Source organism: Peromyscus maniculatus, chromosome 20, assembly GCF_049852395.1.
Source record: "Peromyscus maniculatus bairdii isolate BWxNUB_F1_BW_parent chromosome 20, HU_Pman_BW_mat_3.1, whole genome shotgun sequence".
NCBI classification, from domain to species: Eukaryota; Metazoa; Chordata; class Mammalia; order Rodentia; family Cricetidae; genus Peromyscus; species Peromyscus maniculatus.
Genome location: NC_134871.1, coordinates 62917656 through 62944855, shown reverse-complemented (window position 1 = coordinate 62944855; position 27200 = coordinate 62917656). Strand labels below are relative to the sequence as shown.

The 27200-nt window shown below is 42.5% G+C and overlaps 2 protein-coding genes across 20 annotated transcripts in view; one reads left to right on the top strand and one right to left on the bottom strand.

Moving 5' to 3' along the window:
- Pphln1 (periphilin 1) overlaps positions 1-27200 on the bottom strand; it is a 131834-nt gene that overhangs the window by 91037 nt on the left and 13597 nt on the right. For 5 of the 19 annotated variants that reach the window (XM_006974310.4, XM_076556650.1, XM_076556651.1 and 2 more), the window contains exon 1: positions 11606-11680. The exons of 1 other annotated variant lie outside the window; for it this stretch is intronic. Coding sequence is in view for 5 of the 18 variants with exons in the window: in XM_076556646.1 (XP_076412761.1) it covers positions 10750-10789 (40 nt within the window). In the remaining 13 variants the exon portion in view is untranslated. Of the gene's footprint in view, positions 1-6882; positions 7084-10749; positions 11017-11448; positions 11694-27200 lie in introns of those variants that run through there. 13 more of the 19 variants (XM_076556648.1, XM_076556649.1, XM_076556655.1 and 10 more) reach the window with 10 other exon arrangements.
- On the top strand, positions 11707-26250 carry Zcrb1 (zinc finger CCHC-type and RNA binding motif containing 1). Its single transcript, XM_006974309.4, has 8 exons — positions 11707-11850; positions 12805-12890; positions 15742-15770; positions 20592-20703; positions 21000-21107; positions 24211-24323; positions 24414-24489; positions 26064-26250. The coding sequence occupies exons 2-8, from the start codon at positions 12807-12809 to the stop codon at positions 26193-26195; spliced, it is 654 nt and encodes a 217-aa protein (XP_006974371.1). The 5' UTR covers positions 11707-11850; positions 12805-12806; the 3' UTR covers positions 26196-26250.

The following is a 27200-nucleotide window of genomic DNA, read 5'->3' as shown; positions in this document are numbered from 1 at the left end:
CCCCCCCCCACACACACACACCAAAAAGAAAAAAAGAAAAAGAAAAAAGATAAAAGCTGTAGCACGAATCTTAGAAGGTCTTATTAATAAAACAAAAAACTTGGGGCCAGCTATTGGGGTGAATGCTGGAAGACCAGAGAAGCAGAACAAGCCACAGCTTCCTCACCTTGCTAGTTTCTCAGCTGATCCTATTTCCTCAGACTGGAAACCTCCGTGTCCTCATCCAGAATGGGTCTCAGCTAAACTGTTGCTCAAAAGCCTAAAAGCTTAACCAGCCAAATGTTTAACCAGCCAAATGCTTCTAGTTTCTGGTTTTCCTGCCTTATCTATCTTTCTGCCATCACTCCCTGGGATTAAAGGCGTGAGTCACCATGCCTGGCTGTTTCCAATGTAGCCTTGAACTCACAGAGATCCAGAGGGATTTCTATCTCTGGAATGCTAGGATTAAAGGTGTGAGTGCCACCATTTTCTAGCCTCTGTATCTAGTGGCTGTTCCGTTCTTTGACCCCAGATAAGTTTATTAGGGTGCACAATATTTTGGGGAACACAATAACACCACAAAAAAGCACTATAGAAAATATGATAAAATTGCTTTCAATTCAAATAAACCCCTGCAATTTTCAAAATCATCTAGAAGCATTCTTAAGTGCAGTAACCTTTTGATTAATGGCATGTGTTGCTTATGACATTATCCAGGTTTTGGAAATCAATCCAATCTATCCCACAATGAATTAACAACACTGACTGAAGACACTAAAAAATCCCTTCCCATTACTGGAGTCTCAAAAGTACTCTAGAGGCTGGGCGATGGTGGCGCACGCCTTTGATCCCAGCACTCAGGATGCAGAGCCAGGCGGATCTGTGAGTTCGAGGCCAGCCTGGTCTACAGATCGAGTTCCAGGACAGGTACCAAAAATACACAGAAACGGTCTTGAAAAAAAAAAAAAAAAGTACTCTAGAACCTAGAGAGATGGCTCGGTGGTTAAAAGCTCTTTTCCCTCAAGCATGAGGAATCTGGATCCTACTGCCCACATAAAAGCCCAATATGGCTCTCTCACATTTAGCACCAGTCACTGAGGGGACAGACAAAAGGATCACTAGGTGACCTCCAGGTACAGTAGGGGACCTATCTTAAAGAAAAAAACTCAAGTGTGATAAAGAACAGCACACTCCTCTGGTCTTTGCATACCCAAACACACACATTTGCAACAACACACATACATTTTTTTTTTCTTTTTAAAAGTGCTCCAGAATAATTCTCTGTATCACAATAAAGCAGAGAACAGAATTAGAATTAAACGTGCTTTAGAAGTGTGCCAATAAATTGATTCCAGAATACAAGAACCTCACTCTTATGCAATAATCAATACAGGATCTAAGTAATATTGTCTGTGGGCTTCAAGTCCAGAGAGGAAATGAGCCCGCCCTTAAAGTACTCCACTAAGGTATCCCAAGCCCTGTGTGATTTCCACTGAGAAATGGCACTGTTAGTGAGTTACAAGAACTTGAGAAAAAACAAACTCACAGTAAATGACCCTGTGTCCAAAGTCAAAATTATAGATACAATTCTTTTTTTCATGTTATCCAAACTGCTTGTCCTGCAGTTTAGGCAACAGAGTCTATATCATGATCTAGACAGTCCCAGTCATCTTCAAGCTTCTTCTCCTGTCCCTACAGATTTCTTTCATTTTTTTTATTCTCATCTAGCTCTTTTGATAGCCAGCTAGAGTTAATAGAGAAAAGTCCCAGTTAAGCTCATCTTCGGGATGAGCGGTAGGCTTTTGTATCGGCAGTTCCCTTTCGCATGCTCTCCAGACAGCTCTAGAACTTCCTCAGCTTTCACCTGGGTATTTGAACATCACTCAGCCAGATCCTTCAACATTGCCTTCTTCAGAGTACAATCAATCATCTCCAGTATGGTATGATTTCCAAGCAATGCACCTTAGTTAGTGTTAGTATTGCCTTGTATCTCCACAAGATCAGGTTGTAGGCAGGCCTATATGGCTTTAACTAGTGATTCATGGTGGGGGGAGGGGGGTACAGCCCACTTTGGGTGGTACCACCTCTAAGTTGGTGCCCTGGGTTCTATAAGAAAGCAGGCTGAGTAAGCCATGGGGAGCAAGCCAGTAAGCAGCACTCCTCCATGGCCTCTGCATCAGCTCCTGCCTCCAGATTCCTGCCTTGCTTGAGTTCCTGTCCTGACTTCCTTCAATGATGAATAGTGATGTGGAAGAGTAAGCTGTAGCATGAATCTTAAAAGTTCTTATTAATAAAATCAAACCTGAGGCCAGTTATTGGGGTCAACGCTGGAAGATCAGAGAAGCAGAACAAGCCACAGCTTCCTCACCTCCACAATTCCTCAGCTGATCCTGTTTCCTCAGATTGGAAGCCTCTGAGTCCTCATCCAGAATGGGTCTCAGCTGAACTGTAGCTCAAAAGCCTAAAAGCTTAACCAGCCAAATGCTTGTAGTTTCTGGCACTCACGCCTTTCTGCTTTCTACCATCACTCCCTGGGATTAAAAGCTTACTTTCTGGGATTAAAGGTGTGAGTCACCATGCCTGGCTGTTTCCAATGTAGCCTTGAACTCACAGAGATCCAGAGGGATTTCTGCCTCTGGAATGTTAGGATTAAAGGTGTGAGTGCCACCATTTTCTAGCCTCTGTATCTAGTGGCTGTTCTGTCTCTGACCCCAGATGAGTTTATTTATTTTTTAAATTACACTCATGATATTCATTACTTACACTCATGATATTAATCACATTGTGGTATTCATAGATTACATTCGCAGTATTCATTATATATATATATATATATATATATATATATATATTTTAATTTTAAATGTTGAATGTCATTTCTTGAAGGGGGTAGGAGGTTAAATATAGGCTTACAGCACAATGGGAGGACCCCGGAGGGCAGAAGTTCGCTACTGATGTTTTACAATCTTGCATCTAAGCTCAGATAAGTTTATTAGGGTGCACAATATTTTGGGGAACACAATAGCACCACAGTAAGCTGAATAAGCCCTTCCATCACCAAATTGCTTTTGGTCATGGTGTTTCATCACAGCAATAGTGATCCTGAGACACCACCTCACTATTATAAAAACAGGGAGTTGCCGGGCGTTGGTGGCGCACGCCTTTAATCCCAGCACTTGGGAGGCAGAGCCAGGCGGATCTCTGTGAGTTCGAGGCCAGCCTGGGCTACCAAGTGAGTTCCAGGAAAGGCGCAAAGCTACACAGAGAAACCCTGTCTCGAAAAACCAAAAACAAAAAAACAAAAAAACAAAAAAACAAAAAAAACAGGGAGTAGAACCACTCTTGTTCAGTAACTTCCTCAACAATCCACACAAAGAATGTGATCAGTAATCAGAGTGACTTTACCATCCCTCTCAATGATTGGACATCTCTCCTTCCATCCTAACTTCCTTCTAGAGAATGTTGCATGTACTTCCAACTCAACACACCCCAACAGTTCTTCACACTTCCTCAGAGACTCATCACACCTCCTGTCTTCCCCATTTTGATCAATGAAACCCAAAGACTAAAGTCAGAAACTTGAGTAATAAAACTCAATACCTGTCACACCTAAATGTTTCTTCCATCCAGTTACTTCTATGACTCCAACAAAGTACAAGTACCTAAACTTCCTACTCTGGTTACCACGCACGCACTGCACCTTAACCTCTACCCAGAGTATCGCTGAACTATCCAGTCTATGCTCAAGATGCAGCCCAAATGCCAGCCTTTCTTATATTCTCCCAGAGCTAGCAAGTCCTTCTCTGTGCCCAAGACCCTACAGTACTATATAACCAGTCCCATATTCTTTCTGTTCACTCTTCTCTCTTCCTCCTCATCCTCCCACTGCAAAGGCAATGACTACACACCTATACTGCTCCTCTGCTTTAGCAGGGTAAAAGTACTTTATACCAACAGTAAGTAGTTAATATGATATCCTAGGAGTCATTCTAGGGAATCTTAATACTAGAATAGTTGGCACCTTTAATTATTCAAAATACTTCTTGTGAGCACTACTAAATTATGATTCTAGCCACACTTTAAAAAAAATATTTATTTATTTTTTTTAAAGATTTATTTATTATGTATACACTGTTCTGCCTGCAGGCCAGAAGAGGGCACCAGATCTCATTACAGATGATTGGGAGCCACCATGTGGTTGCTGGGAATTAAACTCATGACCTCTGGCAGAACAGCCAGTGCTCTTAACAGCTGAGCCATCTCTCCAGCCCCTAGCCACACTTTTTATGGTGTCAATGCCATTTCATTTTTTTTTTTTTTTTTTTTTTTTTTGGTTTTTCGAGACAGGGTTTCTCTGTGTAGCTTTGCGCCTTTCCTGGAGCTCACTTGGTAGCCCAGGCTGGCCTCGAACTCACAGAGATCCTCCTGCCTCTGCCTCCCGAGTGCTGGGATTAAAGGCGTGCGCCACCAACGCCCGGCCTGCCATTTCATTTTTTAACAAAAGATACAGATGAGAAACCTTTAAATCACACATCCTCAAGTGACTTTCAATCTTGCTGCACACTAGTATTATCCAAGAGCTTTAAGAAGCAACACTATCCAGATCCTATCTTTGCAAAGTCCCCAAAATGCCCTTGGAAAGATCTAACTGCTTTCAAATCTTAAACTCATCGCAGGCTAAGATCAACAAGTTAAAGGGAAGCAAACACATTCTTGACATCCACAATGAAACAGACACTAAGGAGATGTTAAAGGGCTAACCTGAAGCTAAAAAGTATCTGAGACTGCTTCTAGCAGAAAATGTTTAAAATTCAAAAAATCACTTTTAGAATATAATTAAAATCTTTGGAAAAAAATTTCACTCATACCAACTAAAATGGTCAAAACAGCAAAATTCCAACTAGAATTCCATGTTGCTTGGCACTCAAGAGTATGCTAGGTATGGATATGGTGAGGCACCCCTTCAATCTCAGCTCTGAGTTCTAGGCCAGCCAGGGCTACAAAGTGAGAGCTAGCTTTAAAAAGAATATGCTAGGTAAGACAACTTTTAAGAAAGCTAAAATAAAATTTTTAAAAATTAATAATAATTAAATAGAATCTGAGTGATGACTCAAATGAATAGACAACAGTGCATAGTGGAATCCAAGAAAAGGCAAAGCATTAGGAATGATTTCAAAGGTCTGAGAAAGAAGAACTGACTAAAGGAGACCACAAAGCAATGATAAATAAACCTACTCAAGTTATCTGACCAATTTTTATTTGTTCTCCTAAATGCAAGAATTTGTGCAATAAACTTTCAAGACATTTAAACCCTTTACCCACACTAGCCTAGTGATGGAGATATAATCCCTCACTTTTGCATTAAAAACTCTGAAGCTCTCAAAAACTTAAATTCTAGAGTTGAGCCTGGAATATCATCCCCAACCCTTCCAAACATTATCACAAAAGAAGCAGGTAAGCAGAGAGAACAGGTTCAGGGCATCAAATGATAAAATCTAGACAAAACATTCAGCACAGGCTTTTAACCTTGAGAATAAGTGGGGGAAGAATGTCATTTCAGAAGTTAAGTGATCGACTTACAAAATGGACTAGAAGAGGCAGGAGGCTAGAACAAGAAAACCATGCAATTTTTTCCATGATAAATTATATAGTGGAGAAATGGAGAGGGAAGAAGTTTGAGCTAGAGTCTCAGTGTGCAGCCCTAGCTGGCTTGGGACTCACGTACATCCGAGAACTCCCACCACAATTTAGCACCTCTGAAGTACTTCCTTCACTCTTACTAGCTTCACAGGTCACTCCACACTCACAGGCCAGGGGGAGTAGTGCATATCTGCAATCCAAAGACTCCCAAAGCAGAGACACACATTTAAAGCCAGCTTCACCCATGGAGCTAGTCTCAAGCAGCCAGGGCTACATAACAAAACCCTGTTTCAAGAAACATGTGTAAAATAAAGGAAGGAAGGAAGGAAGGAAGGAAGGAAGGAAGGAAGGAAGGAAGGAAGGAAGGAAGGAAGGAAGGAACGAAGGAAGGAAGGAAGGAAGGAAGGAAAAAAGGAAAAGAAACATGTAGACCCCCAAACTTCTTAGTCGAGGCTAGAATGGTAGTTACTGAGAGTCAAGAAGACTAGCAGGAGAGGAAAAGGATAGAGAGAGGTTAGTGAATGGGGGCATAGTTACATTTAAGTAGGGCAAGAAGTCCTGGTGGTCTATTATACAGTAGAGTGGTTATGGTTAACAATAATAGTTACTGCACTTCTAAAAGAATTCAGAAAGACTTTACCAAAAAGAAATGGTATTTGGGGTCTGGAGAGATGGCTCAGAGTTTAAGAGCACTGGTTGTTCTTCCAGAGGTCCTGAGTTTAATTCCCAGCAACCACATGGTGGCTCACAACCATCTATAATGAGATCTGGTGCCCTCTTCTGGCACGCATGTGTACATGCAGGCAGAACACTGTACATAGTAAACAGTAAATAAATCTTTATTAAAAAATGGTATTTGAAGAGAAATATTTATCATGACTCAAAATTATAAAATACATACATGTATTTAAGCAATAATGATACCCCACTAATATATATCTTTTCTATGATTTTCTACATCAGTTTAAAACAGAGTAGGGGCTGGAGAGATGGCACAGCCATTAAGAACACTGGTTGCTCTTGCAGGATAGGGGTTTGGTTTCCAGTACTCACAAGGTGGATGCCTTCTCACATCTGTGAGCATCAGGTATGCATGTGGTGCACACAGCAGGCAAAACACTCATACATATAAAATAATAACTCTCTAAAACAAAATTTTAAAATAGTGTAAATGAGAAGTTCCATTGAACCTCTGAAAAGCTCACTGATTAGAGCGTCAGTGACAGGGAAGGTTGGAAGGTTACATGTTCAGAGTCAAATTACCTGGTATTTATGGTATTATGTCTTAAGAGCGTATGTTTCTTGATTATTTAAGATGTCCTATAGTACCGTTAGCCAGGATTAAAATTGTTACTTTTTGTTCTTTCAAAACAGGGTCTCTCTGTGTAGTCCTGGTTGTCCTGGAACAGATCTTCCTGCTTCTGCCTCCCGAGTGCTGGGATTAAAGGAATGCACCACCACCAGCTGGAACAAATATTGTTATTTTTAAAATATTGCTTTTCTTCATATTTTACTCCTAAAAATGTTAGCGAGATAGCTCAGCAGGAAAAAGCACTTGCTACCAAACTAGTGACCTCAGTTCAATCCCCCAAGGCTCATACAATAGAGAAAACAAACTTTTCTAGACTGTCTTCTGACTTCCTCATACACACAAATAAAATGTAATTAAAAGGCAAAAAGTTAAAATAAAAAGAACAATATCAGAGTGACTCTAATTTCCCTTTCTGACTAGTAAGATTTCATTATGCCTCTACAGCCTGTCAAATTCTGATTTCTAGCAGGTCTGACCTCTAGCTTTGATCAGTGTCATTAGTAATATTTGGCACATAGAAAAAGACAATTTTGTTAATTTGTTGTTGTTGTTTGGTTTTTTAAAACAGGGTTTCTCTGTGTAGCCTGGCTGTCCTGAACTCACTAGGTAGACCAGTCTGGCCGCAAACTCAGAAAGATCTCTTACTGCTGGGATTAAATGTGTGTGAAACCACAGATCTCTGGGAGTTCAAGGACTGCCTGGTCTACAGAGTTTTAAGACAGCCATGGCTACACACAGAGAAACCCTGTCTTGAAAAACAAGAGTTCTAAGTTATAATAATCTAGATACCAAAGACCAAACTTTACAAAGAATTAGATCTAACCACTCCACATGAGGTTATACAGAATCAAATTCACTTAAAATAACCAAAGCACTAATATTAAAAGAGAATAGTTTGTTTACATACTTCAAATGTAAAATAAAATGAAAAACACAAAAACTGTACATACAGAGATAGCTAATCTAGCTTTCAACAATGTAACTTCAGTTGGTTACCTTTCCCTCATCTGCTCCCTTCTTCATGGCGTGAAGTGGTCTTGATTTTTAATTTTAGGCTTATTACTCCTGTTATATTACATTGCATCACAGTCAGAAAGAAAGTAAATGAACAAGTCAGACTGGGACCCTATTGGCTAATAGAGTTTGAAGATAGGATCCAAGAGTTTCTTCCTTGATGGCTTTAAAAGCTATTTATCTTGCTAGGCGGTGGTAGTGGGCACCTTTAATCCCAACAGAGAGAGGCAGGTGGATCTCTGTGAGTTCGAGGCCAGCCTGGTCTACAGAGGGAGATCCGGGACAGCTAAAGCTACAGAGAAATCTTGTCTTGAAAAACAAACAAACAAACAAACAAACAAACAAGCTACTTATCTCTCCTGAAAACTGCTCTCTTGCCTACTACTCAGCCCCATCTACATCAGATCCTAGGACTGAATGACATTGACATATTACTATTTAATAAGTAACATGTGGTCTTCACATACACAAATGTGATGAATGGAGAACACAACTGTGAATGAAACTTTCTGGAAAGAACTCCACCTTATATTGAACCTCCAAAAAGGTTGGTTAACCTGTAAGAACATCACTGAGCTTAGAGATTGGAACGTTACAAGCCTGAAGCCTAATTACAATTTTCTTTGGGCTATCTTTAGCGTCCTAATAAGACATACTTGCCCATCTCTATGTTTAACCTGCCAGCCTGTGACTAACAGGAACCTTTCCAAAGGTATTAGCTTGACAGACCACCTGCTTCCACCAACCCAAGGCTAAGAGTGTTGTCAAACAGCATCGAAAGACAACAGCTGGGATTTCCCTACTTTGTTGGACTGTGCCTACCAGATGTTTCTACCAGAGTATTGGAAAAACGACTCAATGATGACTTTCTTTGCTCTGTTACTATGAAAACTCTGAAACTGTTACCAGGTTAGACCATGGAATCTGCAATAACTGGAATCTGTACTTCCAGGCCACATTCACTAGCACTTGCCCCCAGAATAAACTCTAATCCCCACTGAACGATTTTTGTGTCAACAATATATTTAAATTACTTTTTATAAGCCCCACTTTACTGTATTAAATACTTAGGAAGAGATTCCTGATTGTCCATTGCGAGTGATAAATTAGCTAAATAAGTAGACAAAAGTTCCAGACATTTACCTGCGATCCAAACCTTCACATCTGCACGGGGCTTACGATCTTAACTGATCTGCCTCCTTCCACTGCCATAGCCTCCATTTCACCTAAAGTGAACACTCAACCAATTGCTAGTGTATACTCATAGTGAGAATAATGAGCGGTTTCCTCAGTCGAGAATCCAAACTTCTCTGTCCGCCACAGCCTCTATCTTCTCACCTAACCTAGTCTTGGCAAAAGCATTCTCCATGCCCCTTATTTGCTAACCTGGATTTCTCTGAACAGAAATGAGTACTTTCCTTCCTGTTCACATTCAATTTCCAACCATACTCATGGCTCACTTAAAAAATAAGTTATTCTCTAAAATTTCATCATCAGATCTCTCCAAAACCTGAAAGAGATCCCAAATTAGTAACTGATAGGCAACAGGTGACTTTTATCTGAAAAACACTTAAAAGCTGAGATGCAAACCAGGTGTGGTGGCACGTGGAAGGCAGAGACAGTTGGATCTGAGTTTGAAGCCAGCCTGATCTACAAAGTGAGTTCGAGGACAGCCAGGGCTACACCAAGAAATCCTCAAACCCTGTGGGGCGTTGAAGGAGTGAGGTATAGTTTTGTTTTTGGTTTTCTGTTTTTTTTTTTTCCTTGATTTTTCGAGACAGGGTTTCTCTGTGTAACAGTCCTGGCTGTCCTCAAACTCTTTGTCGACCAGGCGAGCCTCAAACTCACAGAGATTCACCTGCCCTTGCCTCCCAAGTGCCACCACCTCCTGGTGAGGTATAGGGTTTTTGTTAATAGTATTTGAGCTGGGTGTCGTGCACACCTTGAATCAGCTGGGAGGCAGAAGCAGGCAGATCTCTGTTGAATTTGAGACCAGCCACCCCCCAGCACACAACCAATTCCTGCTACTTACATATTCATTAATCAACTACCTTAACCTCTGAAACTACAAAAAGCTGCATTCCAAAGATAAGCAAAACAAACACACCCTCCCCCCTCCCCCAGCTTAATTGTCTTGAGTGTCAAGACAAAAGACACAAACAATTAGGAAACAAAATGTCTTGTGCTAGGAGGGAACTCAGAAGGCACTTAGAGAATCCTACCAAACTCTAGGAAGTTAGGTAAGGACTACACAAAAATACAGCGCTGCTAAGCCTGAGGAAGGGCAGCAACCAGAACACCGGTGGACTCAGGCAGAACAGGATCACCTGGACAGCTTAAAAAAAAAAGGGGAGGGGGTTATATTAATAAGGTAGAAGTGAGCAGAGAAATCATAGGACCAAAAGGAAGAATGAGGACTCAGCAAGACATTGGAGGGAGGGGAAAGAATTCAAAGGAAATGCAATCAATTTGGTATAGATGGAGCAACAGCCAATCTTAAAACACAGGCGTCAGAGAAAGAGCTCAATTTGAAGGCGAAAGCTACACTTTAAGGTCAGAAAATGAAACACAATTTCGAAACAAGGCTAAATGTGTAAGGGTTTGATAAGCAGACAAAAAAAAAAACAAAAACAAAAAAAAACCCAAGAATTAAAAAAAAAAAAAAACCCAACCCGATTACAGGGAGCACAGAGACGGTGTGCTCAGGGGTGAACTGAGTTAGAAGCAGTGATACCCCGAATCCAGGGAGGGGAAGCACAAAACAGCACGGAGGTGACAATGTATAGAAGACCAAAGGGGCTTACATCTTGGGCGATAACCAAGCACAACCGGGATGTGAAGCATGGTAGTTTTGGCTGGCCACAAGTTTGCCAAGAGAATTAGTCCCAGTGGTCCCTTGGCGGACGCCAAGGCATTAATGCCTCTCAAAATTCAGCTGCGCCCTGGGTGGATTGCACTTCGTCCCTCCGCTTCAGTCAGGATTGATTGTGCAGGCTCCAGGACAGGCTCTGGGCTCCGGGCTGCTGACACGCAGGTTCCCAGGGGGTAGTTACAGGCCTGGTCTGTATGTGCTGGTGGGTAGAAGTTAAGTATAAACTACCACGCATTGTTTTCTAATTTCTCTGTAGAAATGAACGGCCTATGTCGACCTCTTAAAGAATAATCATCAGTGCGTGCCCATTCCCTATTTACAGGGGGGGGGGGGGAAGAAAGGTGCCAAGAAGCTCAACATCTGTCCAGGCCAGCACTCAAGAAAGGGTCATTCTGTCAATCCAACTCTCCTCACGTTGGCTTTGTCTCCCCAGCCCCATTGAGATTCTCAACAGCAAGTGGGCTGTTTTCGCACTTTTTCTCAGTCTCTGAAAGTGCCTACTAAAGATCTGGTGATGTCCAAAAATGAAAACCACAGACTTCCTGACAGACCTCGAGCCGCTGAAGTTACCTAGCTCCGTATTCCTCTTTGCATATTAAACTGCTACCAAGAAGCCGAACCTGTGTCTTACACTCAAGACTTTGCTTTCCGCCCCAGTCCACTGAGTCTCTCCAGGCTCCACCACGAGCGCAGGATCATGCAGACCTCCAACGCGGCAGGAAACGCCGGCCCGGCCACCCGCCCGCCGCATGCGCCCCTCGCGCCTCTGGGGAGAGCAACTCACTCACCTACGTTCTCCGGCTGCGGCTGCAACCCGCGAAGGCAGACGTCCGCTTCCCCAGAAGGAACTTCCGGCGCGGGCGATGACGTCGCCGGGCGCGCCGAGCCCGGGTCCGCGGTCGCCCCGGTTTCGGTGTTCCCGGCCAGGCGCTGCTCCGCGCTGTAGCCGCGGATGCTTGCGCGGCAGAGAGTCACTAGGCTTGAGGCCGCCGCGGACTCGCTGCCAGCTCCGCTCCCGGCTGTTACGCTGAAGGTAAGCGCCCACGCCACGGCCCCGCGACCCCGGCGGCCCCGGCCCCGGCCCCGAGGACGTCCAGCCTGCATCGCGGTTCTCCCACCTGAGAAACTTGAAAAGTGACCAGCAGGTGTTGGCTACCTGAGGCTTTCTAGATAATGCCCTCAAACGCTGGGCGTGAAGCTCTCTTCCGGTTAATGCGTCCATTGTCATTCCTAAAGCAGATAACTTTGTTATTCCAGGCACTCGGTAAGCGTGCCGACATCTGCGCATTTTAAATCAGAATGTTGAATTCATTTAGGTTTCTAATATAATTTTCCCTGGCCGTTTGCAGAGTTGTGAGCACTGAAATTGACTACTGAGCATGCTTATAAATATACAGGTTAAGGTCCGTTCAAAGCACGTAATTCATATAATAATGTCATTTCATAAAATGGTTAGGCACCAAATTAAAAATGCCAAAGAAAGTTATCAGAATATGAAGCTAAACTTCCCGCGGAAAATCACTCGGGAGAAAAATAAGAAAATAAAAACAAGTACCCAAAGTTAACAAAAATGTGACTGGCGTGGTGGCCAGCACCTGTAATACGTCTATTTCAGACATAGATGCAGGAGGTTAGGGAGTTAAAAAAACAAGAACAAAAAGGAGGAATTGGCAGGTATCCCTTTCAGAGGTGGGCGGGGAAGCTATGGCGAATACTTGGAAAGCATCTTTTTGCTTTTACCCTAAAAAGACGTAAAAAATAGCCGTGTGGCTTCTCCAGCTCTTTAAACCGTCCTCTCCACCGCAGTGCAGCACTAAAAGGCTTACATCCGCTGCTTGGAAAGGATTATGGTAATTCACACCCCACCCCCACAGAACCTACTCTAATCTCTTTAAGTGAATGGAGGGTGTGGAGTTCTGCCTTAGTGATTGCCAGTGTTTGGTTTTATTTGGAATTCTTATTCCTGACGGTTTGTCTTCCATTTTAGAAATGAGTGGCGGCTTGGCTCCAAGTAAGAGCACGGTTTATGTATCCAACTTGCCCTTCTCCCTGACAAACAATGATTTATATCGGGTAAGTTTTACTATCAGTACATCTAACTAATGAATTTCTCTTTAAGAGGGAAACTGTAGCTTAAGCAAATTACTGCTCCCTAGGAAAATTCTTAGTTTATATCTCCTATAAATTTTGGTGAAAATTAGAAATTTTTAATTTCCATAGAGTATTTACACTGCTTTTTGTTCTGTTTTTTCTTTTCTTTTCTTTTTTTCTTTTTTTTTTCCCCCCCGAGACAAGGTTTCTCTGTGTATAGCCCTGGCTGTCCTGGAACTCATTCTGTAGACCAGGCTGGCCTTAAAGTCTCAGAGATCAGCCTGCCTCTGCCTCCCGAGTGCTGGGATTAAAGGCATGCTGCACCATCACCATCACCACCACCACCACCACCACCTGACACATGTTATTTTCTTTATATAAAAGCAGTAATTGCCGGGCGGTGGTGGCGCACACCTTTAATCCCAGCACTCGGGAGGCAGAGCCAGGCGGATCTCTGTGAGTTCGAGGCCAGCCTGGGCTACCAAGTGAGTTCTAGGAAAGGCGCAAAGCTACACAGAGAAACCCTGTCTTGAAAAACCAAAAAAAAAAAAAAAAAAAAAAAAAAGCAGTAGTGGCCCGCGCCTTTACACCCAGCACTCTGGAGACAGAGGCAGGCCAATCTCTGAGTTCATGGCCAGCATGTTCTACAGAGCAAGTTCCAGGACAGCCAGGGCTATGCACAGAGAAACCCTGTCTCGAAAAACCAAAGAAAATAATATGTGATTTAGAAACAGCTAGATGATGATGTGTGGCTATGATCCTAACACTCTGAAAGCTGAGGCAGGAGGATTATGAGTTAAAAGCTAGCTGAAACTATAGCAGTATACTATCTCAAACAAAAAACAAGCTCAACCACTTGCCTAGCCTAATTGCACATTCCTGTAATCCCAGCACATTGGAAGCTGAGGCAGGAGGCCAGACTGGGCAATTTAGACCCTGTCTCACAAAAGAGAAAAGGTAAAGAGGGATACTAAATTAGGCTTGGAGGTGAAATTTTATAGACTGTGTGGTAAGAAATAACCTTAGCTAAAAGGTAACTGGGGGCTGGTGGTTGCTATAATGCTTGCTCTGCATGCACAAAGCTGTATACACCACATAAACTAGGCATTGATGGTGTATATGCCTATGATTCTAGTATTTGGAAGGTAAAGGCTGAATATTGGAAATTCAAGGTCATCCTCAGATACATGGGAACTTTGAGGCAAGCTTTGGATGCATGAGACCCTGTCACAAACAAACAAACAAACAAACAAAAGGTGACTTTTGAATAAAAATGTGAAGCAGGGGCTGGAGAGATGGCTCAGAGGTTAAGAGCACTGGCTGCTCTTCCAGAGGTCCTGAGTTCAATTCCCGCACTCACAGGCTGGCTCACAACCATCCATAATGGGATGTGATTCCCCCATTCTGGCCTGAAGGTGACATGGAGGCAGAACACTGTATATATAATAAATAAATCTTTTTTAAAAAAAAAAATGTGAGGGCTGGAGAGATGGCTCAGAGGTTAAGAGCACTGGCTGCTGTTCATCCCGAGGTCCTGAGTTCAATTCCCAGCAACCACATGGTGGCTCACAACCATCTGTAATTTGATCTAGTGCCCTCTTCTGGTGTGTAGGCAGAATACTGTATACGAAATAAATAAATAAATAAATAAATAAATAAATAAATAAATAAATAAATAAATAAATAAATCTTAAAAAAAAAAATGTGAAGCAATAAAAGGCAGTTGTCCAGATGTCTAGAGCACAAGCATTTCCAAAGAGGAAGGGTAATATAAGTAAACTCACGCTCCCCTTTGTTTACAGGCCTGATCGAGGCAATCACTGTAGCCTCACTTGGAAATGAGAACCCATTAGAAAGTTTTAATTCCATAGGAAACTTCTGGGCCTTGGAATCTAATATTGCTAACACTATGACCCAGAACTCAGCATTTCATTATGAAACTGCATGTGATAAGATCTTCTAAAAGCCCTTTCTTAGGAATATTATTTTGAAGCATTAAGTAATAGGTCAGAACTATATATATCTAGATATTTGCTGAAACTATAGAAATGGATAAGTTTGTTAGGATGTATGTAGAAGTACAAGGGGAGAAAAGGCCAGCTATAAAGTCCCACCATTATACTAAGGATGGGTCAAGGACTACACCTCTAGAAATAAAAAGATTTTTGTTTTTGATCTTTGCCAGCAGGGTCTTGCTTTGTAGCCAGGGCTTGTCTCAAACTCATGGTCTTCTCAATCTGCTAGGATTATAGCCATTTATCAACACTCCTGGCTGGAGATGCTTTTTTTATTATAGGAAGCTTTTGGTAATGTATGCAGTTCAGAGTCATCTGTCTTGAAGCAGTTGATTGTTTAAGTCTTTGTTGTTGTGACATCCGTAGCACAGGTTAGCTGGAGCTCTGGCAGGGTTGATGGTCCCAGAGATAGGTCAGGAATTCAGCCACTCCCTAGTGTATGTGCCATAGACAACTCTAAGGACATGCTGATGTTCTTTCTCTCTGTCCACTCCCTAGAGGGAGTTTAGAAACTCAAGCAGATTACCTTTAACTCCAGGAACTACATTATTCTAGTCACTTAGAAAATGTGTGGTTTGTTGATTCAGGTTTTTGCTGTGTTGCCCAAGGTGGCCCCTAAGTCATGATCCTCCTTCTCAGTCCCCTAGGTGTAGGAATATTTCTTGTTGTTGTTCTATATAATAAAGCCTGTTGTATAGACTAAAGGCTGAATTTTTTCATAAAAATATAACAAAGAATCTGGTTAGTGTATACAATCAGAATATCTAATTTTGGTAAATAATTTAAATTATAAATTATTCTGTGATCTTTTGTTTCAGATATTTTCCAAGTATGGCAAAGTTGTGAAGTAAGTATTTACATTACAAGATACTTAGTTAAATAAAAATACTACTGTTAACATTTTTACGTAAAGTTCAATTATTTTCCCATGTACATAAGTACCTGATAGTTTTCATATCATACATAAATGACTATTATTATAAAGATGTAATAGTTTAATAGTATTGCTTCGATAGTGCTGAGAACTGATCTCAGGGCCTCAGACTTACTAAGACCATTCCTAACCTCTGAGCTACATATCTAGCTCCTGAAGGTTGTCAGAGCTCATTCTTGTGCAGTGTGGAGATTAGCTGGAAATGCCTAGGGAGAAGTTACATTGGAATAACATTGTCTCTGTGCTCAAGGTGGTATCAGGCCACTGTTGAAATGGTGTAGATATCTCTACAGCCAACCCTTTGGACTGGCTGTAGACCTGTCCCCCACCCCATGAATTGACACTTGAAACATTCATAACCTCTGTTGATCTGTGTATAATGGGCTGTCCCCCAGACTACTTAGACACCAACACTGAACCCAGTCATAATTCCTGACTAAGAAGTGATGTGATTTCAAGCCCATGTGTAGTTTTATTTTTTTATTTTTATTTATTTATTTATTTAGATTTTTTGAGACAGGGTTTCTCTGTGTAGCTTTGGAGTCTTTCCTGGAACTCACTCTAGCCCGGGCTGGCCTCGAACTCACAGAGATCCACATGCCTCTGCCTCCTGAGTGCTGGGATTAAAGGTGTGTGCCACCACCTCCCAGCCCCATATGTAGTTTTAAAGCAGTAACTACAGCAGCATTTTAGAACTCCTTGGAGCACTTCAGCAGGACTACTTGAATCTGTTTTACTGGGCTACAATCCTCATTAGCTCCAAGTTGATTTAATTCCCTCTGTTGTAGACCAGTTTGATGTTATTCTCAGCCAGTAGGGGAATGAGAACAAATTGAGTTAGCTAGGCTAAAATCTATAACTACACCACAGAAGAAACTTGGAACAAGATGGTCACAATAGAAAGGCTGTCTGTTCATCCTTGAAAGACCATTTGGGAGTTAAGTCAGTTATGCTTGGTGTAAATAAGGACTGGATGCGGAAGGAGGATGTGTTGGGGTGGCCTCTTGTTTTCAGGACAGTGTCTGCTTCGCAGTGTATGCTAGAATGATACCTCATACCTACCCTACATCTGAAAACAGTGCTACTCTACCTCTTTCTGCATGCCAAGAACACGAGGTCATTACGGATTTGGTTGGTTTGTTTTTAAGTCCTTGCTGTGATACTATTTTTCTGTTACTAGAGATCTATAAGTATGCTCCCTATTGTAACTGGTTTACAGTGCCTCCGTCACTAAACTTTCCCTTTCCTAGGGGTGCGTGGCTTCTCTCTTTTTTCTCTAGTGTTCATTGCCCAAGCCTGAATATAATAGTGGCTGATTGTCCAAATGAATAACCATGTAGGTGTGCTCTTGTAGAAAATTTTGTATGTGTGTGGTTTTGTTCAGTGCACGATACACAGGTGACATTGTAGCATAAAAAGACTTCACATTAGATGAGTTGAGGCATTACCTATATTAAATAGATAAATGAAGGAGAATATACTTAGAAAGGAGAAGGAATTTCCACGGAATGTATTAGACAGATACAGAATCTTAACCCTTGTAAATAAGGCCAGTTTTTAAAAGCAAGGATTGGGAGGTGGAAGCAGATAGGAAACATGTCAGTCGACTCCCACCGGAGAGGCTCTGGCCCTGCTGCATGACCCCAGTGCCTCCCTCACTGTTTCAGAGGAGAAGAGCAGTGACAGAGGGGTGGGAGCCCAGACTAGGGAATTCCAGAAAAAGCACCAGGGATGGAGCCACCTGCGGTGGGCTGCTGTAACGCCAGTTGTTCAGAAGGCTGAGGCGTGGAAATCCAGCCTTCAGAGCCCGACTCACACAAGGAGACTCTTGTCTCAAAAGATGGTTCGACTAGTGTTGAAACCCTCACTTAAATCCCATGATAGCCTACCAGAGCCACTGTGCCCAGTTTACATAAAAAATTGTGTTTACCCTAACAAATTAAGAAATAATTTTCTTTTTTAAATAATTCATTATACTTTATTTTATGTGCATTGGTGTGAAGGTGTCAGATCCCCTGGAACTGGAGTTACAGACAGTTGTGAGCTGCCATACGGGTGCTGGGAATTGAACCCAGGTCCTCTGGAAGAGCATCCATGCTCTTAACCGCTGAGCCATCTCTCCAGCCCCCCAAAATAATTATTTGTTTTGGATTGCTGAATCCCAGCTTATAACTAGTAACAGGTCAGTGCTGACAACCCCCAGTTGTTTGAGATGGTGTATTTTAAATTGTTGTTACCCAGTGTGTGTGCCTGTCTCTGGAGGCCAAGGGTTGATGTTGACGATTTCCTTGATTGCTCCAGCTTTTAAAGAAAGTTTTATTACTGGGACTGGAGCTCACTGGTTCTGCTGCCTGACCAGTAAGCTGCAGGGACCCACCTGTCCACCTGTCTCCTCCCCCAACACACACACAGTGAGGCCATGGAGGTGCACCCAGAAGCCCTGCTTTTCCGTGGGTACTGGGGATCCTCACTAAACTTGGGTCCTTGTGCTTCCATAGCAAGGATTTTCCTGACTGAGCGCTCGCGCTCTCTCTCTCTCTCTCTCTCTCTCTCTCTCTCTCTCTCTCTCTCTCTCTCTCTCTCTCTCTCTCCTCTCTCGCTCTCGCTCTCGCTCTCGCTCTCGCTCTCGCTCTCGCTCTCTCTCTCCTCTCGCTCTCTCTCTCCTCTCGCTCTCTCTCTCCTCTCGCTCTCTCTCTCTCTCTCTCTCTCTCTCTCTCTCTCTCTCTGGCTTTGGCTGGCTCTTGATAAAGCCAATGACTTGAGACACTAACAGAAGAAGACTCCATTCATTAACCAAAGCATGGAGAAGTAAGAGCCTTGTCTGAACTCTAGGGAGTAGACTGGTTATAGACACAGACTGCATTGCTGAACAAAAGGGAAGGGGAACTCTGGTGCCACCTCTCTCTCCCATTTTATAATCTGGGGTTTTCAGGCACAGTAAAGAGTAGCCTAGGAAAGGGTAGAGAAGAGACAGAGACACTTGGAAGACAGATTTGGTCCAGCCTTTCCATCCTGTTTAATGGCCTGTCAACTGCAAGACCAAGTCGAGAGTTAATATTTTCTGGAAGTGTGTCCTTCAGGCATCTGAAAAGTAACCTAGGCAACTGTCACCATCACCTCATCAGCAGAGATGCAGTCTGCATAGAAGCTGTTGGGAGACAGATAATTTATTGTCTCACTATCCAGAGTTAGGGGTTTTAGAGTCAGCTAAGAGTGCCTGCAGCTAGGTTTAACCTTAGTAATAAGAACAAAGTATCGAGTGAAAATAACAAATCCACCTCCCCCTGCCTTGTGTGTGCACACCCCTGGCATATGCACATAGAGAAGACAGGAGGACCTCGGGTGTCCCACATCTACCACTCTCCGCCTTACTCCCTCAAGACAGGGCCTTTCACTAAACCTGAAGTTAACGGTTTTCGCTAGGCTTGCCTGTGACCTCCCAAGATACACCACTTTCTGCCCGCCAAGACTGAGGGTAAGGGCAAGTGCAGCCATGCTCAGCTTTTATGTGAGTGCTGGAAATTCAAACACATGTTTGTACAACAAAGCACTGTTACCTGCTGAGAAGATTCCTTTATCCACATGTACCTGTCCTTAGCGTTTCCACTTGCTCTGTAGCTTGCACTCTCTTGACTGTGTGAATGTATACATGTATGGATGCACATTGTTTTTAAGTTAGAAGAGCTAGTTGAGACAAGCCTAAGCTGAAGGCCAAGCTTTCATAATTAAGAAGTTTCCTTGTCAGTATTTGTGATCTGGTAGCCAACAAAAGGCTTGCTACAGTCTCAGGCTAGAGAAGTAGCTCAGCCATTAGGAACACTGAGTCTCTTCCAGATTACCCAGGTTTGATTCCCAGCACCCACTTGGCAGCTAACAATTGGCTGCAATTCCAGGTTCCGGGGTACCTGGCACTCAGGCACTACACACACATGGGACACAGACATACATGCAGGCCAAATACCCATGCACATAAAATAAAAATTGCAAGTAAATAAATAAGACAGGGTCTCGCTGCATACCTCAAGCTAGCCTTCAGCTTGGTACAGTCTTCCTGCCTTAGCCTCCTGAATGTTGGCATTCTAAGCACATGCCACCACAGCAGATTCAAGCAGTGTTCTTCTAAATTACACTAACTGGCATGTGGTTAGCAATCCCTGTAACCTGGGGGCACTGAGGAAGGGCTAAGGACCACTAATGTGAGACTCTGAAATAGAGACCCTTGGATCTAAAACTTGAGAAAAACAGTAAATCATTTTGCTCTTTGTATACAGGAGAATACCTCAGCTTGTGTTTTGGGTTTTTCAAGGGAAGAGTTAGTAGGAAGAAGATAGGCATTTTGATAGGCAGTTGGCAATGATGTAACAGTTGCAGCAGCCTCTCTTCACGTGACCCCTTCAAGCTCTAGCTCCCAGCTCTAGCTGTGCTCTTCTGTAGTCTGTGTCATTCTCTCATTTCCATTCTCCTTGATCCCTCCTGACTTTGAAGAGCGGGATGGTTTAAATCATTCTTTACAAAGATCTCCTAGCCTAGGCTAGCCTCAAGCTCTCTAGATGAGAATGACCCTGGACTCCTGCTCCTTCATCTACTGAGTACTGGGATCACAAGAATCTACCACTAAGCATGATTTTTTTCTCTTTTCAGATGTTTCATTATTTAATGTTATAAAAATAGTCGTGAGTTTCCTGAGTATTACAAGTTTGTGTCCTATTTTTAACTGGTCCTTTGTGCTTTAAGGGTTACTATAATGAAAGACAAAGACACACGGAGGAGTAAAGGTGTTGCATTTATTTTGTTTTTGGATAAAGACTCTGCCTTAAACTGCACCAGAGCGATAAATAACAAACAGGTAAGCCATTCATTTCACCAAGATTGTAACCCGAAAGTCTGTTCATCTAAACCAAAAGCTATGTGTGGGGCTGCAGGAGATCATCACGTCTGTTTAATAGCTGTAATTCACAAGTGGCTACCTTTGGGGAACAGATGTCAGCATTGTATTGGGTTATCAGAACATTGAAAGAATCTTAAGAAAAAAGTACGACATAGAGTCTATCACATATTTATTACAACAAGAATTGAGATGGTGTCTGGTAACTAGGGCATGGTGAACTACATCCTTTGTGTTTACATTTTTCTCTGATTTAGTTATTCGGTAGAGTGATAAAGGCAAGCATCGCTATTGACAATGGAAGAGCAGCTGAGTTCATCCGAAGGCGAAACTACTTCGATAAATCTAAGTGTTATGAATGTGGGGTGAGTAAACGTAAAACTCGGTAACTTCTGTAGTAGAAAGTGTTCCTCATATTAGTCTTTTAGTGGTGCCCAAAGTGTGTGTGTGTGTCGGGGGGGTGACATAGGGCTCCAATGTCCCGCCTGCTCTACACTCATTCCCTTTTAGCAAGAGTCTCTGAACTTGGGCTAAGCTGGTGACTTGCAAACTGCAGCAGTCTCATGTCTACACACAGAACGCTGAGGTTACAGGCACACATAGAGCCGTGCCTCCTCACTCTTTTTTTAATGTGAGGTTTGGGCATGTGAACTGTGGTCTTCATTCTGTGCACCAAAGCACTCTCACCTGCCATGTCATCTCCTCATCTCACCATAATTTCGCTTTTGTTGAGATTGTTTTCAGTTTGTTTGAGATAGGTCTTATGTAGCACAGGCTGACTCAGACTCACCATGTAGCAGATGATCACCTTGAATTTAAGATCCTCTTGCCTCCAGCTCCTGAGTGCTGGGATTACAGGTGTGTTTCACCGCTTCTAGTTTATGAGTTACTGAAGATCACAGCCAAGGCTTTGTGCCTGCTAGACAGGCACTCTTCCGTCCCCAGCTCCTCACCAAAATCTGTCTGGCTAAAACCAGGTTATGAAAGCGACTTTACTTGAAGACTGTAAACTCATCTGAGTAAACATCATTGAAATGTGTATTCAGGGGCCAGGAAGATGACTCAGTGGGTAAAGGTGTTTGCCATGCAAGCCTAATGACCTGAGTTCAATCCTTGGAACCCACATAAAGGTGGAAGAAAACCTAATCCACAAAGGTGTGTAGTTGGTTGTTTTAACTCTGATTCCTTTGGGGTCCTACCACCTAGCTCCCAAATAAATACACAGAGACTTAATTCTTTTTTTATGGATGCTCAGCCTTAGCTTGGCTTGTTTCTAGCCAGCGTTTCTTAACTTAAATTACTCCATCTACCTTATGCCTCTGGGCTTTTACCTTTCTCCTACTTCTGTATATCTTACTTTCACTCTTACTCCATGGCTGGCTTGGTGGCTGGCCCCTGATGTCCTCTTCCTTCTCTAGCTGCTTCTTTTCTCCTCCCAGATTTCTCCCTCTATATATTCTCTCTGCCAGTCTTTGGAAGCCTCAAAGCCCGCCTATATGGCACAGCTCCAATAAGGCCACACCTTCTAATCCTTTCCAAACAGTTCCACCGGTTGGGGTCAAGTATTCAAATACATGAGCCTGTGTTGGCCATTCTCATTCAAACAATCTCACCTCCTCTCTCCAGCTGCCACTCCCTACCACTGTTGGCCAAGAAAAGATAATATTGTAGACCGGTAGGTAGATAACAAGAACGGAAGTAAATATGGCATGAGCACATGCTAATTCAGTCAGTTCATATTGTTAAGTCCTGTTAAAAGATTCTTTTGAAAGTAGTCTAAAGTCTGAAGTTGTGTTTGTAAAAAGAACAGTGCCGGCTGAGCATAGCAGCACAAGCCTATAGTCAGTCCCAGCAGTCAGGAGGCTCAGGCAGAAGACCTCAGGCTCAGGGTTATCCTGAGCTACATGGTGAATTCTTGGTTAGCCTAGGCCAGACTCTCTCTCCATTAATTAGGTCTGTTTGTTTAAGAATTTCCTTACTCTCCATGTTTATACCTAATACAGATCATCTGAGAAATGCTAAATAAGGTGCGAATCAAATATTCCTTTTGATTTATAGGTTTAGACAGTTTTTTGGGTTTTTTTTTTTGTTGTTGTTGTTGTTGTTGTTGTTGTTGTTGTTGTTGTTTTGGTTTTTCGAGACAGGGTTTCTCTGTGTAGTTTTGCGCCTTTCCTGGAACTCACTTTGTAGACCAGGCTGGCCTCAAACTCACAGAGATCCGCCTGGCTCTGCCTCCCGAGTGCTGGGATTAAAGGTGTGCGCCACCACCGCCCAGCAACGGATTGTTATTGTCATGCTTTGTACATTCTCGTTATTTATTGTTTGGGGTCTTTTGTTTATTTACTTCGTCTCATTATGTAAACTTAGCTGACCTAGAATTCACTGGGAGACCAGGCTGGCCTCAAACTCAGATCTGCCTGCCGGTGTCTCCCAAGTGCTAGGATCAAAGTTGTGTGCCACACACCAGGGTCAGTACTTTTTATTTTAAAGACAGTGCCTCGAACACAGGCGAGTCTTAAACTTGTTATATGCAGAAGATGGCGTTAAAGCTCTTAGCCTCTTCCACTTGCAGCGTATGGGGATTCCAGCCGTGAGCCACCACCCTTGCTTTGCATGTTGCAGGGGAGTCAAACCCAGTGCTTTGTGCATGCTAGGGCAGGCGCTGCGGCAACTCAACTACAGCGCACACCCACTCTGTACAGTTTTATAGTTAATTCCCCCCAGAAAACAAAGTCTGTTTTTTAAGATTTATTTCTTTATTATGTATACAGTATTCTGCCTGCATGTACACCTGCAGGCCAGAAGAGGGCACCAGATCTCATTACAGATGGTTGTGAGCTGCCATGTGGGTGCTGGGAATGGAACTCCGGACCTCTAGAAGAGCAGTCAGTGTACCTAACCTCTGAGCTATCTCTTCAGCCCACCTCCATTTGTTTTTAAAGCTGAATATTCGACAATATCTTTCAGGTTAACAGAAATAATTTTATCCCCATTTATCAAGCTCATCTAAAACTTTTATTCGAGTTGATGATCCATTTAAATTTAGAATTCTTTTGTATGGTGAAAATTGAGATTTAAAATGCTTTGAGGAGCCGGGTGCACACCTTTAATCCCAGCATTCGGGAAGCAAAGGCAGGCGGATCTCTGTGAGTTCGAGGCCAGCCTGGTCTACAGAGGGAGATCCAGGACAGGCACCAAAACTACACAGAGAAACCCTGTCTCAAAAAAACAGAAAACTTTGAGGAAAGAATGCAGCTCCACTCCCTAGTTATCACTGCAGATGCTGGTAGTTAGAGTGTCACACACTCTGCCTCCTCTATTGGGAAGGCATGCATTCGGTCCTGTGCTCCCACAATGAGGATACCGTTTGCGGGATTCTAGCCTTTCAGTCACAGGGCCAGCACAGGTTTCTATCGTAACAGCAGCTATAGTCTCTTTCTTTCTTTCTTTTTGAATGTGAAACAAAAGGAAAGTGGACACCTAAGTTATGCCTGTCCTAAAAACATGCTTGGAGAACGTGAGCCTCCAAAGAAGAAGGAGAAGAAGAAGAAGAAGAAAGTCCCTGAACCAGAAGAGGAGGTGTATGTATAGTGTGCTCACTAAGATGATGTGTTGTTGGCCTTTTTAGTGGCAGCTGACTGCATCTCAGTTCTTTCTCTTTGCTGACCCAGTGAAGAAGTAGAAGTGAGTGAAGAAGAAGGGGAGGATCCAGCTCTGGACAGTCTCAGTCAAGCCATAGCATTCCAGGTACTGATGTTCCCAAGGGACTGGTGGCTGGGGACTTAGCTCAGTGACGCACCACGTGCTGGGCAGGGCAGAGGAAGTGGAGATGGTTGACAGTGTGCAGTTTAGTGTCCCATTGATTTGCTTAACTGAGTGAAGCGACAGCCTTTGAGCCTGCCTGCCTGGGAAACCTTGTCTCAGAAAAAGGGGCAATGCAGTAGGCATGGTGGTCCATGCCTGTGAACTCAGAAAAAGGGAGAATGTAGTAGGCATTCGTAGGTCCATGCCTGTGAACTCAGAAAAAGGGAGAATGTAGTAGGCATTCGTAGGTCCATGCCTGTGAACTCAGAAAAAGGGAGAATGTAGTAGGCATTTGTAGGTCCATGCCTGTGAAATTGGCACTCAGCAAGGTAAAGCAGGAAGATGGGTTTGAACCTGGCCTGGACTACAGAGTAAAATCCTGTTTTAAAAATTGAATAAAATAATACAGAAATGTGTAAGTAATACAGGGCACTGTGGTGTACTTCACGTTATAGTTTATATTCTTATATCACTGTATTGATCACCTTATGATGGCAATTTCTGTGTTTCCCTTTCACCTTATAAATTTGAGGTAACACATTATTCTCAGAGCTTATCTGAATGAAACATTCTCATTCATTCTTTCTAGACTGTAAGGTCCCATGTACTTTTAGCATATTATTAATCTGTCTTCATTACAAAATTGGGTGGAAGTATCGGATCACCTCAGTGGTTCTCAGCCTTCCTAACACTGCAACCCTTTAATACAGTTCCTCATGTATTACCTCCCCAATCATAAAATTATTTCATTGCTACTTTGTAACTATAATTTTACTACTGTTATGAATCATAATGTAAATATATGATATGCAGGACAGGATATCTGATATGTGACCTCCAAGGGGGTCACAACCCACAGGTTGAGAATCAGTGGATTAGCTGGATGTGTTACCACATCTGTAATCCCAGCACATGTGAAGTAGAGACAGGATCAGGAATTCGAGACCAGTCTGGGTAAAATTATTGTTTCAATTAAAACAGCAGTTTGATTTAAAATGTCTTTAGCCTATCTAGAAAGTCTTTAGAAATTGAGGATGGAGCTAATCATCATATTACACACTGTGTTCTCACCTGAGAAGCTTGAGGTAGGAGATCATGAGTTCAGGGCCAGCCTGAGCTACATAATAAGCCCCTGTGTCAAAACAAACTGGAAAACAAAAATGGCTAGAGGTTCAGGGATTCAGTTTAGTTGCTAGCATGCACAATGCTCTGGGTTCTATCCAAGCACTGCACAATCCTGGGCAGCCCCAGCATTATGGAAGGAGGGACAGAAGGCTAAGAAGTTCCAGGTCATCCTTCTATCATAGGAAGTAAAATGCTTATCTCTCAGGGGATGTGGGGGTGCAGGGAACTTCCCTAGGATAATTTTGAGTAGGGCCATGATGGGGACCAGTTTGTCAGTATGACCTAGGAAGGTGGAAATTATTCGTGTTCTGGTTTTTCCATAGTAAATCCTTTGAAATTAACATGATGTGCCATAAATAACTGGTTTTGTTCTGCTTTCAAATCTATTACAGCAAGCCAAAATTGAAGAGGAACAAAACAAATGGAGACCCAGTCCAGGGGGTCCCTCAACCTCAGATGATTCTAGACGACCAAGGATAAAGAAAAGTGCATATTTCAGTGATGAAGAAGAACTTAGTGATTAAAATTGTATTTATTTTGTAAATATTATTCAAATAAAATCTTACTGTATAAAATGCAGCTGTGGACTAGAGATTGTTTTTACTATTTGAGTATGTAAGAACACTTAAATCCAAATAGTTATTTACTATAATGTAGTTCAAATAATTTTTAAATACCATGTTTCTAGCTTGCCTTAGTGTGGTGGCCCACAGAGGGTGGGTTCCTAGTGAGAACTTACTCAAGGTCAGAGAATCTGGGCTTGCTTTACCCAGCAGGGCTGCATAAGGGGATGATTTGTCCAGGGGCGTGGTTACCGGGTGTTTGGAAGGGTCTCCACTTGGTTGTATGTTGTGCTTTGATCTTGATAGAGGGAAGTCTTTTGCCTCTCCCTTGGCATATTATAAAAAGCCCTTTTGAATAAAACTCTGGGTGACTGGGTATGGACCCAGAGCCCTCCTGAAGCTATCCTGTGTCTCTGTCTTTCTTATTGTTTCTGTCTTTCTACCTAATATTTCCTTATTCTTCTCTCCTCCACCCAAGAACCCGTCAGAGCTTGGAAAGCTTGGTCAGAGCTGGACTCCAGCAGACTCCCACACCTTAGCACAAGGTTAATATTAAATCTGAAAATCCAGTATCTAAAATGTTCCAAACTTTGAGCACCAACATGTCTCATGTAGGAATATGAAATTAATTTCACAAACAACATTGTTATAAATAATGTATAAAACTGCTCTCAGACCATAGTGCATATAAGACATAAGTGAATTTTGTGTTTAGACTTGGTTCTTATCCAAGTATCTCTTTATGTGTATGTAGTTATACCAGAATCTGAACTACTATAGTCCAAAGCATTTCACATATGGAAACTCGATCAGTATTAAAATCAGAATTCGTTAATATAAATAATATTAAAAATACTACCAACTGTCAGAAGTGGAAGTGTAGATAGCCAAATACTTTCAGAACTTAATGTAAAACTGTTTGTGCCTGGCTGGCTTATTAAGGACTTGTGGAAAAACAATTTAACC

Bases quoted from the DNA above. Each gene is read 5' to 3' on its own strand.
- Zcrb1 (XM_006974309.4), top strand. From the start codon at position 12,807: ATGAGTGGCGGCTTGGCTCCAAGTAAGAGCACGGTTTATGTATCCAAC. The intron at 21,108-24,210 runs GTGAGTAAACGT...GTGAAACAAAAG, and splicing joins CTAAGTGTTATGAATGTGGG to GAAAGTGGACACCTAAGTTA. The intron at 24,490-26,063 runs GTACTGATGTTC...AATCTATTACAG, and splicing joins GTCAAGCCATAGCATTCCAG to CAAGCCAAAATTGAAGAGGA.